Source organism: Rhododendron vialii, chromosome 7a, assembly GCF_030253575.1.
Source record: "Rhododendron vialii isolate Sample 1 chromosome 7a, ASM3025357v1".
NCBI classification, from domain to species: Eukaryota; Viridiplantae; Streptophyta; class Magnoliopsida; order Ericales; family Ericaceae; genus Rhododendron; species Rhododendron vialii.
Genome location: NC_080563.1, coordinates 17,463,366 through 17,478,662, shown reverse-complemented (window position 1 = coordinate 17,478,662; position 15,297 = coordinate 17,463,366). Strand labels below are relative to the sequence as shown.

The 15,297-nt window shown below is 46.1% G+C and overlaps 1 protein-coding gene across 1 annotated transcript; it reads left to right on the top strand.

Annotated features, from left to right (window-relative positions):
* Positions 1-1,271: 1,271 nt before the first annotated feature.
* LOC131332732 (uncharacterized) lies at positions 1,272-15,077 on the top strand. Its single transcript, XM_058367028.1, has 2 exons — positions 1,272-2,367; positions 14,770-15,077. The coding sequence occupies exons 1-2, from the start codon at positions 1,272-1,274 to the stop codon at positions 15,075-15,077; spliced, it is 1,404 nt and encodes a 467-aa protein (XP_058223011.1).
* The last annotated feature ends 220 nt before the right edge of the window (positions 15,078-15,297 follow it).

The window sequence follows — 15,297 nt, the reverse complement described above, 5'->3', positions numbered from 1 at the left end:
CGGGCATATCCTGTCCATTCTCTGCCTCGCAAATTATATCGCAAACATCATTGCAAAGGCCCAATGGCCGAAGAAGCTGCAATTCGTACTTTGCGTGAATATCTCAATCCAAAACGGGGCCCTCAAGTATCACCTATAGTTATTCTGACTCCAGCTGCTGGGAATGTTTTTGATTTTAAGGCTGAGTTTCTTCGGGTGATTACAGAATTTCGGGGCCAAGAGTTGGAGGATCCATATTCTCATATCCATGAATTCGAATTTGTTTTGCATTCCTTGGTATTAGCTCAGAATCAACTCGATTAGGCTCGTCTCAAGCTTTTTCCATTTACTTTGAAGGATAAGGCGAAACAATGGCTCAATTTGTTGGAACCTCGGTCACTATGTACCTAAGGAGAAGTTCAAGATGCCTTTACAACAAAGTTCTTTCCAGCCAGCCGAACGAAGTTGCATATGGATCAAATTCAGAATTTTAAACAAAGGGATGAAGAGACTTTCCACAAGTATTGGGAACGGTATAAGGATTTACTCATGGTGGTTCCTCATCACAACTTTCCTTTGTATCTTCAAGTCAACTATTTCTACATGGGGTGTTCCCAAGAGAGTAAAAAGCTTCTCGACACTTTAGGTGGAGGTGACTTTATGGGGAAAACACCTGAGGATGCATGGGATTATTACGAGTCTTTAGCAGAGAAAACTCAAGCATGGCAATTCGCAGATCCTGGAGAGAGGGCAATGCACAATCAAGGTCCTACCGGTTTAGGGATGTTTTCTATTGCTGAGCAAAGTGCTTTTGAGACTCGCTTGGAGGAAATTTCTCGGAAGCTCAATAAGTTGGAATTGAAAAGTGCTCAATCTCAAGAGGTCAAAGTAATACGTCAAGTGGAGGAAGTATGTGTGATATGCGAAATGGTGGGCCATTCTACCAAGGCATGCCCAAATATCCTGCCCTCAAGAATGTGATCAATGGAATTGCTCCGGAGGAGGTACATGCAATCCAACATTTTGATCCCTTTTCTCAATCATACAATCCGGGGACATGACAACATCTGGCCTTCCAATGGAATCGATTGAATGATGCGGGCTCTTCTCAAGTTCCACCTCCCGTTCCACAATTACTATGGAAGCAACCTCAAAATGCTTTCTGTTTCCCTCAAGTACAAGGTCCACCAGGTTTCGTTCCATCCGATCCATTCCCAAATTCGACCCAATTTCAACAACAACCCCTGAGACGTTCTTTGGAGGATCAGTTGAATGCTATCATGCAAGGGCAAATGACCATTAACGACCAACAATCCCAAATGATGGGAGAGATAAAGAACAAAATGGGAAAGTTGACCACGTCGGTAGGGATCCTACAACAAGAAAAGGGAAAGTTTCCTACCCAATGTCAAGCGAACCCCCAAGGCCAACATTTTGTTAGCTCTTCGGTGATTTTCCTCGAGCAAGCAAAGTCTATCATCACGTTGAGAAGTGGGAAGGCCGTGGATAATGCTATCGTAGTTCTGCCGGTTACACCTATCTTGTTGCCCTTCCCAGTACCATCAAAGCCATCATCAACACTTAGGGAATCTCCCAAGCAAGCGTCGGCGGAAAAGGAAAAGGAAAGTGACCCTATCCCACAAGTCTCTCCTATACTAGCGCCATACCCTCAACGGTTAAGGGCATCACCTAAACCAAGCTCCAATGCTGAAGTGTATGGGTTGTTTCAACAAGTCAAGGTTAACATTCCTGTAGTAAATGCCATTAAGCAAAAACCCTCTTACCCAAAGTTCTTGAAAGATTTGTGCACCGTGAAACGCAAATTGAATGTACAAAAGAAGGTGTTCTTGACGGAGCAGGTTAGCTCCATCATTCAAACCGACATCGCTCTCAAGTACAAAGATCTAGGGTGTCCAACTATATCCATCGTGATTGGGGGGAAAAGGATTAAAGCACTTCTTGACTTGGGTGCTAGTGTGAACTTGTTGCCTTATTCTATATATGAACAATTGGGTTTGAGGGAGATGAAGCCCACTAAGGTCACTCTCCAACTGGCGGACTATAGTATCCGGATTCCTTGTGGAATGGTGGAAAATGTGCTTGTCCAAATAGATAATTTTGTTTACCCTGTGGACTTTGTGGTTTTGGACACGTGTCCGGTTCCCGTGGCTCAAGCGACAACTCCCATTATTCTCAAGCACCCTTTTCTTGTAACATCTGAAGCCGTCATTCATTGCCGAGCTGGGTTGTTGAACATGACCTTTGGAAACATGAAGATGGAGTTCAATATTTTCAATGCCAATGGAGGAATGGGGGAGAAAGCTGATGATCATGCGATAAATATGGTGGATATTTGCTTTTCCCTCTTTGTGACGGTTTGTGGGCAGCGTGCCCTTGGAATTTTCGGATTCCAAAATGCAAGGGCATAGATCGAGGGAGCGCGAGCGGGGAAGCAAGCGCTCGCAAAATACAGGGTCGCCACTCGGGTTTGAAGGTTCGACACCCAAGGAACCGTATTTCGAAGCACTTGCCGCGCTGTTTGATTTGAAAAAGTTAAGGAACCAGTCCATCATAACCATATCTGGGTTCGGGAGCCAGGTTACGAGAGGGGAAGGGTTTTATGGCACCCCTCTCGCCCAATCCGGAGATCGGTCTCTACTTAGGCATTTGCGAAAGATGTTTGTTTGCGATTCTGTTTGATTAATCAATTTTTTAGCCAATTAGGGCAGGGGAACAGTTAATCGAGGATTTAAAACTGTAACATGTTTGCAAGATGTGAAGATAGCATGGATGAGCAGTTAGTATAGGATGAGAACAGACTGCTGTGGGAGTTTAAACAAACTGGGAGGCCCCTGTTTTGGAGTGACGTGCGTAGGAAGAAACTAGTATGCACTGAACAAGTCACTACATGCTGTTTATTCCTGCGCACACAACTCTAAGACACGCGCACGCCAGTGAGCTCAAACCCACAGCTCTTATTCTCAAACCATCTGGGCTCTGGAAGGACCAGTGCACACCCAGGATAAACCACGCAGTTCATATAGCAGCATAATATACAGTTTAAAGGCTGTAAAGCCTTACAAATTAATAAAACACCCCATAAACAGTGTGGGGACAAAATAATGACCTAAAACTAAGCTACCCGTGCAAGGCCACTCACTGGTCTGAGGCATACTGTCGCGCGATGGAGTCACTCTGGCGCTCGATGGTGCGCCTTGGCGCGAGATGGCCGCGCCCTGGTGCAACTAGACCAGTGCTTGGTTTACACATTTCTGGGCTCTGGGACAGATCCAGAATGATCCCAGGGGTACACCAAAATAGCATAAATGAAAATTAACTACAAACTAGCAGTTTCTACTAAGGAAAGCAGTAAACTGATTTTTATCATGCTTAACAGTGATCTATAACATAATAAACATAAAAACAGCAAGACACTAATCCCCATGAGGACCGTCGCGCGCAGACTGGGACAGTCGCGCGCGTGAATGGCTCCATCGCGCGCTAGTTCCTACCACAACGGGTTTTGAAACCTTGCTAGCTTTAGGACCGGGACTGGTATTAATTACCAGTCTTGGCCCTGCCAGCCCCCCTCAGGGATCAGAACAGAAAACAGAACAAAGGTAAGCTATACCTTCGGTTTTGAGTTTGGAAGGTGTTTGAACTTTGATGTTTGAAGGCTTGATTGAGGAGTTTGAGTGATAGAAGCAAAGAACAAGCTTTGTTCTTGGATGGTTGAAGTGTGAAAATGGAGGATTGTGACCCAAGGTGTACTCTTTTGAAAATCTTGAACCCCTTTAATGAAAAAAGGAGTGTGGTATTTATAGGGAGAGAATGAGGTGAATCTGGTTGGAAACAGAGGAGTTTAGCCAGTCCACGAGGCCTGGCTGAGGTTGCATTGGTGGCCAACTGTCCTCCTTCAGAAAGGTTGGTGGTAGGTTGGACCGTCGCGCGACAGAGTGAGTCTGTCGCGCGATGGTGCGCCCTGGCGCACAATCGCGCGATGGAGTGAGTCGGGCGCGCGATGGTGCGCCCTGGCGCTTTGTCGCGCGATGGAGCGAGTTGGGCGCGCGATGGTGCGCCCTGGCTCACATCAGTAAGGTTTTTGGTTTTTGAAGTGGCTTAGGCTAGGTTAGGTTCAAGGGTTTTTTCAAACACTCAAAGCTCAAACACTCGACATTCCCGGGGTGTTCTTGATCCGTTTCATCATCGGGGAATCAAAAATCGTAAGTAAACTAATCTGGAAGCCCAGATTGGGGTGTCTACAGTAGCCCCCCTTTGACGGCACTTGAAGTACCATTGACTTGGTACAAGTAACGTCAAAGGTTTCTAGACACCCCTCAAGGCAATCCAGAGCAGAACATACTAGCAAAGTAGACAAGCATACTTACAGAACCTAATTGGTTGAATGGACGGACAGACCGTCGCTGGGGATGGAAGTAGAAGTGGACGAATGCATCGCCGCTTGTTGATCGAATTTGGACAGGACAGGCTATCGCTGCAGATGTTGATGGGACCGTCGTTGCTAGGGATCAAGCTATCCTTGGCACAAAGTATTCCAACAAACACGGGTAGGTCGTGTCAGGCAGGTTGAATTCCATCTGTAGGGAATCAGAGCCAATCTCCTTATCAAAGACCATCCGAGACAGAGCAATAAGCCTGCTGGAAGATGCACTTGCGGCTAGACTGAGGGTGATTGTCGTTCGGGACAGGCCAAGACGGACTCTCTTGGGGAACAATCAGTTGCGGATGAACGGACCATCGAATGATGTTCTGGTCGTTGTTTGTGGATTTGACTGGACTGGCTATCGTGAAGGCGGATGGAGAGATCAATGTGCCGAATGATCAGATCGTTAAGGAACTTTGACAGGAGACGGGCTAATCAGTGTTCCGAAAGATCAAGCCGTTGGGGGATTTGACAGGACTAGCTGTCGTGAATGCGGACGGAGAGATCAATGTGCCGAATGATCAAACAGTTGGGGGATTTGACAAGACCAACTGTTGTGAATGCGGACGGAGAGATCAATGTGCCAAATGATCAAACCGTTGGGGGATTTGACAGGAAGGATCATCAGTATAAATGATCGAACCGCTAAAGCCTGGATGGGAGGATCATCAGTATAAATGATCGAACCATTGCAAACAGGATGGAAGGATCATCAGTATAAATGATCGAACCGTTGAAGTCTGGATGGGAGGATCATCAGTATAAATGATCAAACCGTTGCAGACAGGATGAAAGGATCATCAGTATAAATGATCGAACCGTTGAAGTCTGGATGGGAGGATCATCAGTATAAATGATCGAACCATTGCAGACATGACAGGAGACGGGCTGATCAGTGTGCAGAATGATCAAGCCGTTGATTTGGTGGAGATAGATGATATGGCTGACCGTCATGGATGATATGGCTGACCATCGTTGAATGACTGATATGGCTGACCGTCATTGATGATATGGCTGACCATCGTTGAATGACTGATATGGCTGGCCGTCGTGGATGATATGGCTGACCATCGTTGAATGACTGATATGGCTGACCGTCCTTGATGATATGGCTGACCATCGTTGAATGACTGATATGGCTGACCGTCATTGATGATATGGCTGACCATCGTTGAATGACTGATATGGCTGATCGTTGAATGACTGATATGGCTGACCGTCATTGATGATATGGCTGACCATCGTTGAATGACTAATATGGCTGACCGTCATTGATGATATGGCTGACCATCGTTGAATGACTAATATGGCTGACCGTCATTGATGATATGGCTGACCATCGTTGAATGACTGAGTCAGACGATATGGCTAACTGTCGTTGATGATATGGCTGACCATCGGGTTGATTGGGTCGGACGATATGGCGGACCGTCGTTGATGATATGGCTGACCATCGGGTTGATTGAGTCGAACGATATGGCTGACCGTCGTTGAATTGGGACGGGCAGATCAGTGTGCAGAATGATCGAGCCGTTGAGAATTGGACAGGACCGGCTGTCGTTGATTTGAGACGGACAGATCAGTGTGTAGAATGATCGAGCCGTTGAGAAATGGACAGGACCGGCTGTCGTTGATTTGAGACGGACAGATCAGTGTGCAGAATGATCGGGTCGTTGAGAAATGGACAAGACCGGCTGTCGTTGATTTGAGATGGGCAGATCAGCGTATAGAATGATCGAGCCGTTGAGAAATGGACAGGACCGGCTGTCGTTGATTTGAGACGGACAGATCAGAGTGCAGAATGATCGAGCCGTTGAGAAATGGACAGGACCGGCTGTCGTTGATTTAAGACGGGCAGATCAGCGTGCAGAATGATCGAGCCGTTGAGAAATGGACAGGACCGGCTGTCGTTGATTTAAGACGGACAGATCAGCGTGCAGAATGATCGAGCCATTGAGAAATGGACAGGACCGGCTGTCGTTGATTTGAGACGGACAGATCAGGGTGCAGAATGATCGAGCCGTTGAGAAATAGACTGGACCGGCTGTCGTTTATTTGAGACGGGCAGATCAGCGTGCAGAATGATCAAGCCGTTGAGAAATGGACAGGACCGGCTGTCGTTGATTTGAGACGGACAGATCAGCGTGCAGAATGATCGAGCCGTTGAGAAATGAACAGGACCGGCTGTCGATGATTTGAGACGGACAGATCAGTGTGCAGAATGATCGAGCCGTTGAGAAATGGACAGGACCGGGTGTCGTTGATTTGAGACGGGCAGATCAGTGTGCAGAATGATCGAGCCGTTGAATTGGATTTGAATTCTGATCCCCAAAGTGCATTCTAAGTGCCAACAAAGCAGGACAGCGAGGTTGTGTGCTTAATGGTTATCATGGCAAATGAGACAAGGAAAGTGGCACGTGGCATTCCCCCATACTTGCGCTAACCCACAGAAGCGATTCCGTCATAGAATTTTCCTGCTTTGGACATTTGATGTACAATATGCAAAGATGCATACTAAGAAAATGCACAAATTGAAAATGTAGATGCAAGCTAAGGGCGGCTCCTACGAGGACAACGACACCTAAGGACTACCACTGAGCCCAAGAACTTCACTACCTTTTGCCCTGGAGATGCGCACCAAGATAGAGAAACATTGAGCGGGCTGCGCGTGCCCAATTGACATGTAGCAACAGCAGTGGGCCTACATGCCCTTTCTTTGATGCTTGGGCGGACGAGCCCCATGGATGTGCTTTGCTTGGCCTTGGGCTGATGTGCCCTTGCCACTTCACAAGATTCCACAGCTTGTGGGTTACAGATACTAAGGTAGCAATGTAAAAATTGCATTTTCCAGTTTTATCGATATGTAAACCATCTGCTAATATCTAATTTGCATTGACAAGTGAACTGAGTCGATACACAGAGACACATGTATGTACAGACTCTCCTAGCTCGAACGAAAAGGGAGAAAGAGCCCCAAAATACGACGCGAACTCTTAGACACATGGAAATAATGAAATTTTGGGCATTAACGTCCCAAAACTCAAACATCCCCTTAGACAGGTGAAACTGACGCTTATGCAAGGTCAAATAGATACAAAGACCTACATGAACAGACAAAACTGGGAAAAACATCCCGAAATGACAATAGATTGAAATCTAGAAAAATGCCACAAAAACGGACATCAGACACAAATAAAGACACATATAGGCCCGGACTGAAACCGACACCCCCGTGCAGTCACATTAAGTCCATATGACTTGCATGGTATGACAAGACTTGGCAAAAGCCCCTGGAATGACATTCGAGTGTAGTAGCTAACTGCTACTGTCTGTTGCAAGAAGCGTGCGCAGGTTTGAGACCAACGCGCATCACTTCGGACAAACGCATTGCGGTTGCTTATACCAGACTTCGCTGAACTTAGAATAAATTGTGAGCCGGTTAAGGCCTCTAGTATTTCGTTCTGTTTTTGATGCTACAAATATTTTAAGACTTATGCTCAGCTTGTAAATTGAAGAAGTAGTTTGTAATAAAATTGAAAGACAAAGGTTTTCCCCTTTCTGATTCCTTCAATGCAGCTTGATCTGATCTTCGATCCTCTTCGACCTTTGATGTGTACCAAAATGTCAACCATGGATCCAATTGATAGAATGTGACCGAGTCTCAAAAAGAGACTGCCTACGTATCCCAAGCTAGGGAATCAGGTCAAAACGTAGTTCAGGCTAAGGTTCACTCGAGTATTTTACCTCACCTTTTACGCTCTAACCTTTGCCTAGAACCGCCCATTCGGGTTTTCGGTCTAGCGAGCTTTCAAATATTGCCTTTACTTTTGCCTAAACCTCCTTCATAGGTTCTTGGTCTAGCAGGCTACTCTAACTTTTACTTGGAACTGCCCACCCTTGGGGTTTTCAGCCCAATGAGCTTCTCTCAGGGAAAAGGCTTTTAAATTGATCCATGCTGCCCAAAGTATTTGAATTTGATTGCCATCGAGGTCGGTCGAGATTGATGATCTCTGGCCACAGCCTCAGATAAAACGGCTTTGATAGCGCAGAGTCCAATGTGCTTCGGTTGACATGTCTCGCTCTAGGCCAATTTTGAACTTTCTAACTTGTACTTGGTGGAACGCTGTTCCTACGAACTTGAACAGGGTATGAGGCGCTGGACCTTTTGAGCTTTGCTTTACATGGTTTGGCACCTGAGCTTTACATGGTTTGGCACCTGATAGCAAGAAGATTTGATGTTCCTTTATCTCAGGGTCTACGTTAGGCATGTCATTTGAGAGACCATGCCAAAACATTGATGAACTCTTCGAGCCTGCCTAACCGGGCGCAATGCTCCTTTGGGGACAGTGTTGAACCAGTTTGAACCATTCAGAGGTCTACTTCATTTTTCAAGTTTATTTGAAAACTATTATTTCAATTTATAGGCTAAGCATGCCTTTCGTCTTCCTTTTCGGCGAGGGAACACATTTCCTTAGGAATGATCCCATCGAAATCTATCCCTTCGTCGTCAGAGTTGACACAGTTTATTCAAAAACCAGCAAAGTACTTAGAAGCAAGATAATGCATATCATAAAGAAAGTCCATCGGGGTTGCCAAATATAGCAGACTCAAAACTTGAAACAAAAGCTACGATGTGGAGGGCCAAGAGGCACAACCTCCGACTCAGAGCTAGACTTAGACGACTCAAAAGACTCTGTGTCAGATTCAGTCGTAATGCCAATGCAAACTAGATGCAGTTTGAAAAGGCAATATTTAAAAAGCTACTCATAGCTTCCACAAAAATAGGTAGGATCCAGCGGGTGTTAGGCCCAAGCAATAGCACTTCGGCTTCCTCAGCTTCTTTGACAAAACCTACTCAGTGCTCCCATGAAAAATGGACCTCAGTTGGTCAGTCTACTCCTTTGTAAGCTCCTCATTACTGTCAATCCAGGTGTCGGCAGTGAAGACCTCAATTGCCCAACCTACAGCCATCATGTTAATCTTTGATTCGAACGGGATGGATACGATTGGTTTGGGTTGGCTCTCTGGGACGATATAGTGGCTAGGGTTGAATATGGTGGAGCTGGGGTTGATTTGAGTGGAGTTGATAGATATCTGACCAACCAGAGGGTCAGAGTTGTGTTGAGGCAAGGAATTGGAAATGACTTTGGGCTTTGGTGGAACTTGAACCGTGCCATTGTCAATGAGATCTTGAATCTCATGTCGAAGACGATAGCATGCGTTAGTGGGATGGCCAGGCATTTGGTGGAAGGCACAGAAGAGGTGAGGTTTGTAACCAGAAGGTAGAACTTTTGGCGGGGAAGTTGGGGTCAAGGGTTTGAGATGCCCAGACTTGACGAGTTTTTCCGTCACTGCGGATAGAGATGCCTCGAAGACAGAGAAATTCCGAGGCTGGGTTCGAGCCTGGTAGCTTTGGGCATTTTGAACCTGGTTGACATCGGCAGCGCGATTGGAGTCGAAAGCCGGAGCATCGCTCCCACTAGTAGCTGTATTAGAGTAGTTGCTGTTACCAAATAACGTGCTACTATTTCCAGAATGGGGCCGCGGCTTCGCTTTCTGTAAGGAGGACTCTCCCCTAGGCAGAATTCCACTCTGCAGTGCATCGTCAATGGCTAGGCCTGACTCGAAGAAAGTCTCAAAGTTTGCAGATGCTTGGACCAACACGAGGTGCTTGGCGAAGTCAGGCTGAAGATTGCGGGAGATGATGCGGAGTTGATCCCTCTCGCTTGGGCGATCAGTCATTAATGCAGCCTTGGCTCTCCACCTCTTAACAAAATCCGCAAAGGACTCCTTTGCTTCCATTTTGGTGGACTCCAACTCACGAGTAGTCATCTTGAGCTGAGAGTTATAATTGTACTGCGAGACAAAGGCAGCCCCTATGTCTTCCCAAGTTCTTCTTTTGGAGATGTCAAGTGACAGAAACCAATGAAAGGCAGGCCCAGAGAGAGTTTGTGGGAAAAGCTAAGACATGGCCTCACTTTCCACACCTAACAGCTTCATGGCAGCATGGTAGCCAAAGAGATGAGTCTTGGGATCACCGCTCCCGTTGAACTTAACCAAGTCAGGCATCTTGAATTTGTCAGGAAGCCTAGCATTAGGGTACAGGTAGAGACGATCCAGGTCAATTCCTCCTGCGCTGATCATCTCAGATTTTGAAATAGCTTCTTCCAACTTAACCATCTTGGCCATAAGAGCAGCTATGTCAGGGTCTTGAACAGGCCTAACAACAACGGGATTTGGAGCAAGCACACAAGCCTCTCTAGAAGTGGGCTGAACGATAAGCCGACCTTCACGGTTTGGATCCTCAACAAAGACTGGTTCCGCATGAACATCCTCATCGTCCTCGCCTTCCTCTTCGGCCACTGGTGGAAGACGAGTGTTGATAAGGTCATTTAGGCGAGTGATGTTAGCATCTGTCTGAGTAGCCCTCTGTTGCATAGCAGTGATACTGTTTTGGAGGTTCATGAGCATGGTTTCCAGAGTGAGCGGTTGATCTGTCATCGCAGGTTTTTCAATGGAGCTTGATGAAGAAGCTGAAGATGGGGAAGCCGACAGCGTGGCTTTTTGCAAAATCGATGGCGAACCCGACTGTAGGGTGGCCAATAGTGATCCTAGAGAAGCCTCCGTTGTGACTGACTGGGAATCTAGCCTAACAAGTCTTTGAACCGGATTCTAAAGACGTTCCCAAGTAGGTTTGGCTCTTCCTTTCGGTACTCTCTTGTTCGGTGCAATGGTTCCAAACTAGACAGTGAAGTAATTGAAAGCTCAGTGACATTCCTGTAGCAAACTATGTACAAGAATAATGCAATGTACATGTCGTTGTTGTCCGTGTCCTCCTAGACTTTACAACTAAAGACGAGTCTGTCTCATGACGTTCGAACGTTGCCAGAATCCTTGGATTTCTTTTTGAGGGTGTATCCTTGTTTTGAATCGACTAACACTAAGAGATGTCAAAAACAGTCTAAGCCTTTGACTATTTCGTTCTTGAAGTTTCAACTTTGGAGTCAGAACAACTCGGTATTAATGACATGACACCTTAACCTTGAACACCGCGGTGTATAGTGACTTCGCACTTCAACCTGGGTAGTGCCAGTGACATAACATCCATACTTTGTGGTTCCTTATTTTTGGTTGAAACTTCAATTGGGCATGAGCCAAGGACTTAAAAAGGTTTGATTTCTCAAAGTCTCGTTGATCTAAGGACTTTGAAAATTGACAACGTGTTCCATCGAGATGCACGACCCTTCATCGGGTCTAGCAGCGTCCTAATAAACATAAGACAAACTCGAAAGAGACTACCAAGAAGCCGCCCTAAACATGCTCCTACGCATAACGGTATGTATGTACAAAAACAGAGACGAGTTTGCCTCACGAAATTTCAGACGCTGCCAGAATCCTCAGAATTCTTTTCGGCGATGTGTCCCTGAGTAGATCGACAGATCCTAAAAGATGTCAAAATAGACTAAATCTTCGACTAGTCCCATTTGAAGGTTCAACTTTGAATCTGGAATGACCCGGTGGTGATGACATGGCACCTTAACCTTGAACGCCACGGTGTATAGTGACTTCGCACTTCAACCTGGGTGGCGCCAGTAACATGGCATCACTACTTTTATTGTTCCATATTTTCGGTTGAATCCTCAATCGGGTATGAGCCAAGGATGAAGTAAATTTTGATTTCTCAAAGTCTCATCGAACTAAGGACTTTGCGATTGATAATGAACATTCAACAGAATGAACGACTCCTCATCGGGTCCAACAACGTCTTAGGTAGTGCAAGCCAAACTCGAAAGACAAAACAACCTTAAGCATGCTCTTATGGATGTACAATACATGAGATAGGGAAAGCAGTAACACGTAGACAGTATATGGGGGTTACATGCAAGTAATCTTACCCTGTAGGTACCTGTCCTAGTTTGGAGAGTTCTAATGCTTTGTATATGCAAAGGCTGGTTTTGGCTTGTAACGGGTTCCTCGGACTAGAGCCAAGATATACCTCCCACTGCCCGCGTAATCGCTGAGCAACAGTCAAACGGTAGAATGACTCATCATCATCGAAGGTTGTTGGTCATTCGGGGTCCCCGAGCTCCGGTAAACCGTGTCGGATTGCTAAAATGATCCAACGAGGCTTATCCCACATCGATGCAAATGAAGATGCTAAATAAATTGATTAATGAAATGGAATCGCAAATTCGCAAATGCCTTTTTAAATTAGGCTTTCTTTATTTAATCAATACTTAGAGAAAACTACACAAGAGAACAATCGGAAAAGTCCCAGATCGGATGGCCGGACACGAGGTCCTGTTAAATCACCAATTCTTTCTTTAGCAGTGCGAAGCTCACTATTTTGACAGACTTTTGTGGATTGTTCTCGAGCGTATTAAAATCTAAGTATAGACCAATATTGATTCGATCCCCAGCAGAGTCGCCACTGTGGGCAGCATGCTCTTGGAATTTCCGGATTCCAAAATGCAAGGGCCCAGATCGAGGGAGCGCGAGCGGGGAAGCAAGCGCTCGCAAAATACAGGGTCGCCACTCGGGTTTGAAGGTCCGACACCTAAGGAACCGTATTTCGAAGCACTTGCCGCGCTGTTTGATTTGAAAAAGTTAAGGAACCAGTCCGTCATAACCATATCTGGGTTCGGGAGTCAGGTTACGAGAGGGGAAGGGTTTTATGGCACCCTTCTCGCCCAATCCGGAGATCGGTCTCTACTTAGGCATTTGCGAAAGATGTTTGTTTGCGATTCTGTTTGATTAATCAATTTTTTAGCCAATTAGGGCAGGGGAACAGTTAATCGAGGATTTAAAACTGTAACATGTTTGCAAGATGTGAATGATAGCATGAATGAGCAGTTAGTATAGGATGAGAACAGACTGCTGTGGGAGTTTAAACAAACTGGGAGGCCCCTGTTTTGGAGTGACGTGCGTAGGAAGAAACTAGTATGCACTGAACAAGTCACTGCATGCTGTTTATTCCTGCGCACACAACTCTAAGACACGCGAGCACCGGTGAGCTCAAACCCACAGCTCTTATTCTCAAACCATCTGGGCTCTGGAAGGACCAGTGCACACCCAGGACAAACCACGCAGTTCATATAGCAGCATAATATACAGTTTAAAGGTTGTAAAGCCTTACAAATTAATAAAAACACCCCATAAACAGTGTGGGGACAAAATAATGACCTAAAACTAAGCTACCCGTGCAAGGCCACTCACTGGTCTGAGGCATACTGTCGCGCGATGGAGTCACTCTGGGGCGCGATGGTGCGCCCTGGCGCGAGATGGCCGCGCCCTGGCGCAACCAGACCAGTGCTTGGTTCACACATTTCTGGGCTCTGGGACAGATCCAGAATGATCCCAGGGGTACACCAAAATCGCAGAAATGAAAATTAACTACAAACTAGCAGTTTCTACTAAGGAAAGCAGTAAACTGATTTTTATCATGCTTAACAGTGATCTATAACATAATAAACATAAAAACAGCAAGACACTAATCCCCACGAGGACCATCGCGCGCGTGAGTGGCTCCATCGCGCGCTGGTTCCTACCACAATGGGTTTTGAAACCTTGCCAGCTTTAGGACCGGGACTGATATTAATTACCAGCCTTGGCCCTGCCAGCCCCCCTCAGGGATCAGAACAGAAAATAGAACAAAGGTAAGCTATACCTTCGGTTTTGAGTTTGGAAGGTGTTTGAACTTTGATGTTTGAAGGCTTGATTGAGGAGTTTGAGTGGTAGAAGCAAAGAACAAGCTTTGTTCTTGGATGGTTGAAGTGTGAAAATGGAGGATTGTGACCCAAGGTGTACTCTTTTGAAAATCTTGAACCCCTTTAATGAAAGAAAGAGTGTGGTATTTATAGGGAGAGAATGAGGTGAATCTGGTTGGAAACAGAGGAGTTTAGCCAGTCCACGAGGCCTGGCTGAGGTTGCATTGGTGGCCAACTGTCCTCCTTCAGAAAGGTTGGTGGTAGGTTGGACCGTCGCGCGACAGAGTGAGTTTGTCGCGCGATGGTGCGCCCTGGCGCACAATCGCGCGATGGAGTGAGTCGGGCGAGCGATGGTGGGCCCTGGCGCTTTGTCGCGCGATGGAGCGAGTTGGGTGCGTGATGGTGCGCCCCGGCGCGGGATGGTTGCGCCCTGGCGCGCATCAGTAAGGTTTTTGGTTTTTGAAGTGGCTTAGGCTAGGTTAGGTTCAAGGGTTTTTCAAACACTCAAAGCTCAAACACTCGACATTCCCGGGGTGTTCTTGATCCGTTTCATCATCGGGGAATCAAAAACCGTAAGTAAACTAATCTGGAAGCCCAGATTGGGGTGTCTACACGGTTCGTTGGAACAACTTCTCACAGCTAAAGAAATGGATGCTGAGGTGGATTATTTATACTCTTTACTAGCTAAGCAAGACGCTTATGAACCTATCTTTAAGGAGTTAGCACCTATGGAACCTAAAGTTGTCTCTTCCGATCTCCTATATCTCGATTCTTCCCAACAGAAATTACTCCTTGCTCATGAGATGACCATGCTTGAAACGTCAAGCGTCTACTATGAAGATCCGTTGGAAAACCTCTCACCGCTAAGGAAATGGAGGCCGAAGTGGATTACTTGTAGTCATTGTTGGCTAAACAAGATGCTTATGAACCAATCTTTAAAGAGTTGAAGCCCATGGAAGCTACAATTGTCCCTTCGAGTTCTCCACGCCTTGATCTCCTCACCGATAAGGAAATGGATGGCGAAGTAGATTCCTTGCACTCTTTGTTAGAAAAACAAGATGCGTGTGGGCCTATTCTTGAGAAGTTACCAATCATAGAACAAATTGATTTTCTTGGTGTTGATAATGTTGATTTGGTTTACAATCCTCTTATAGTAGATTTTGTCAA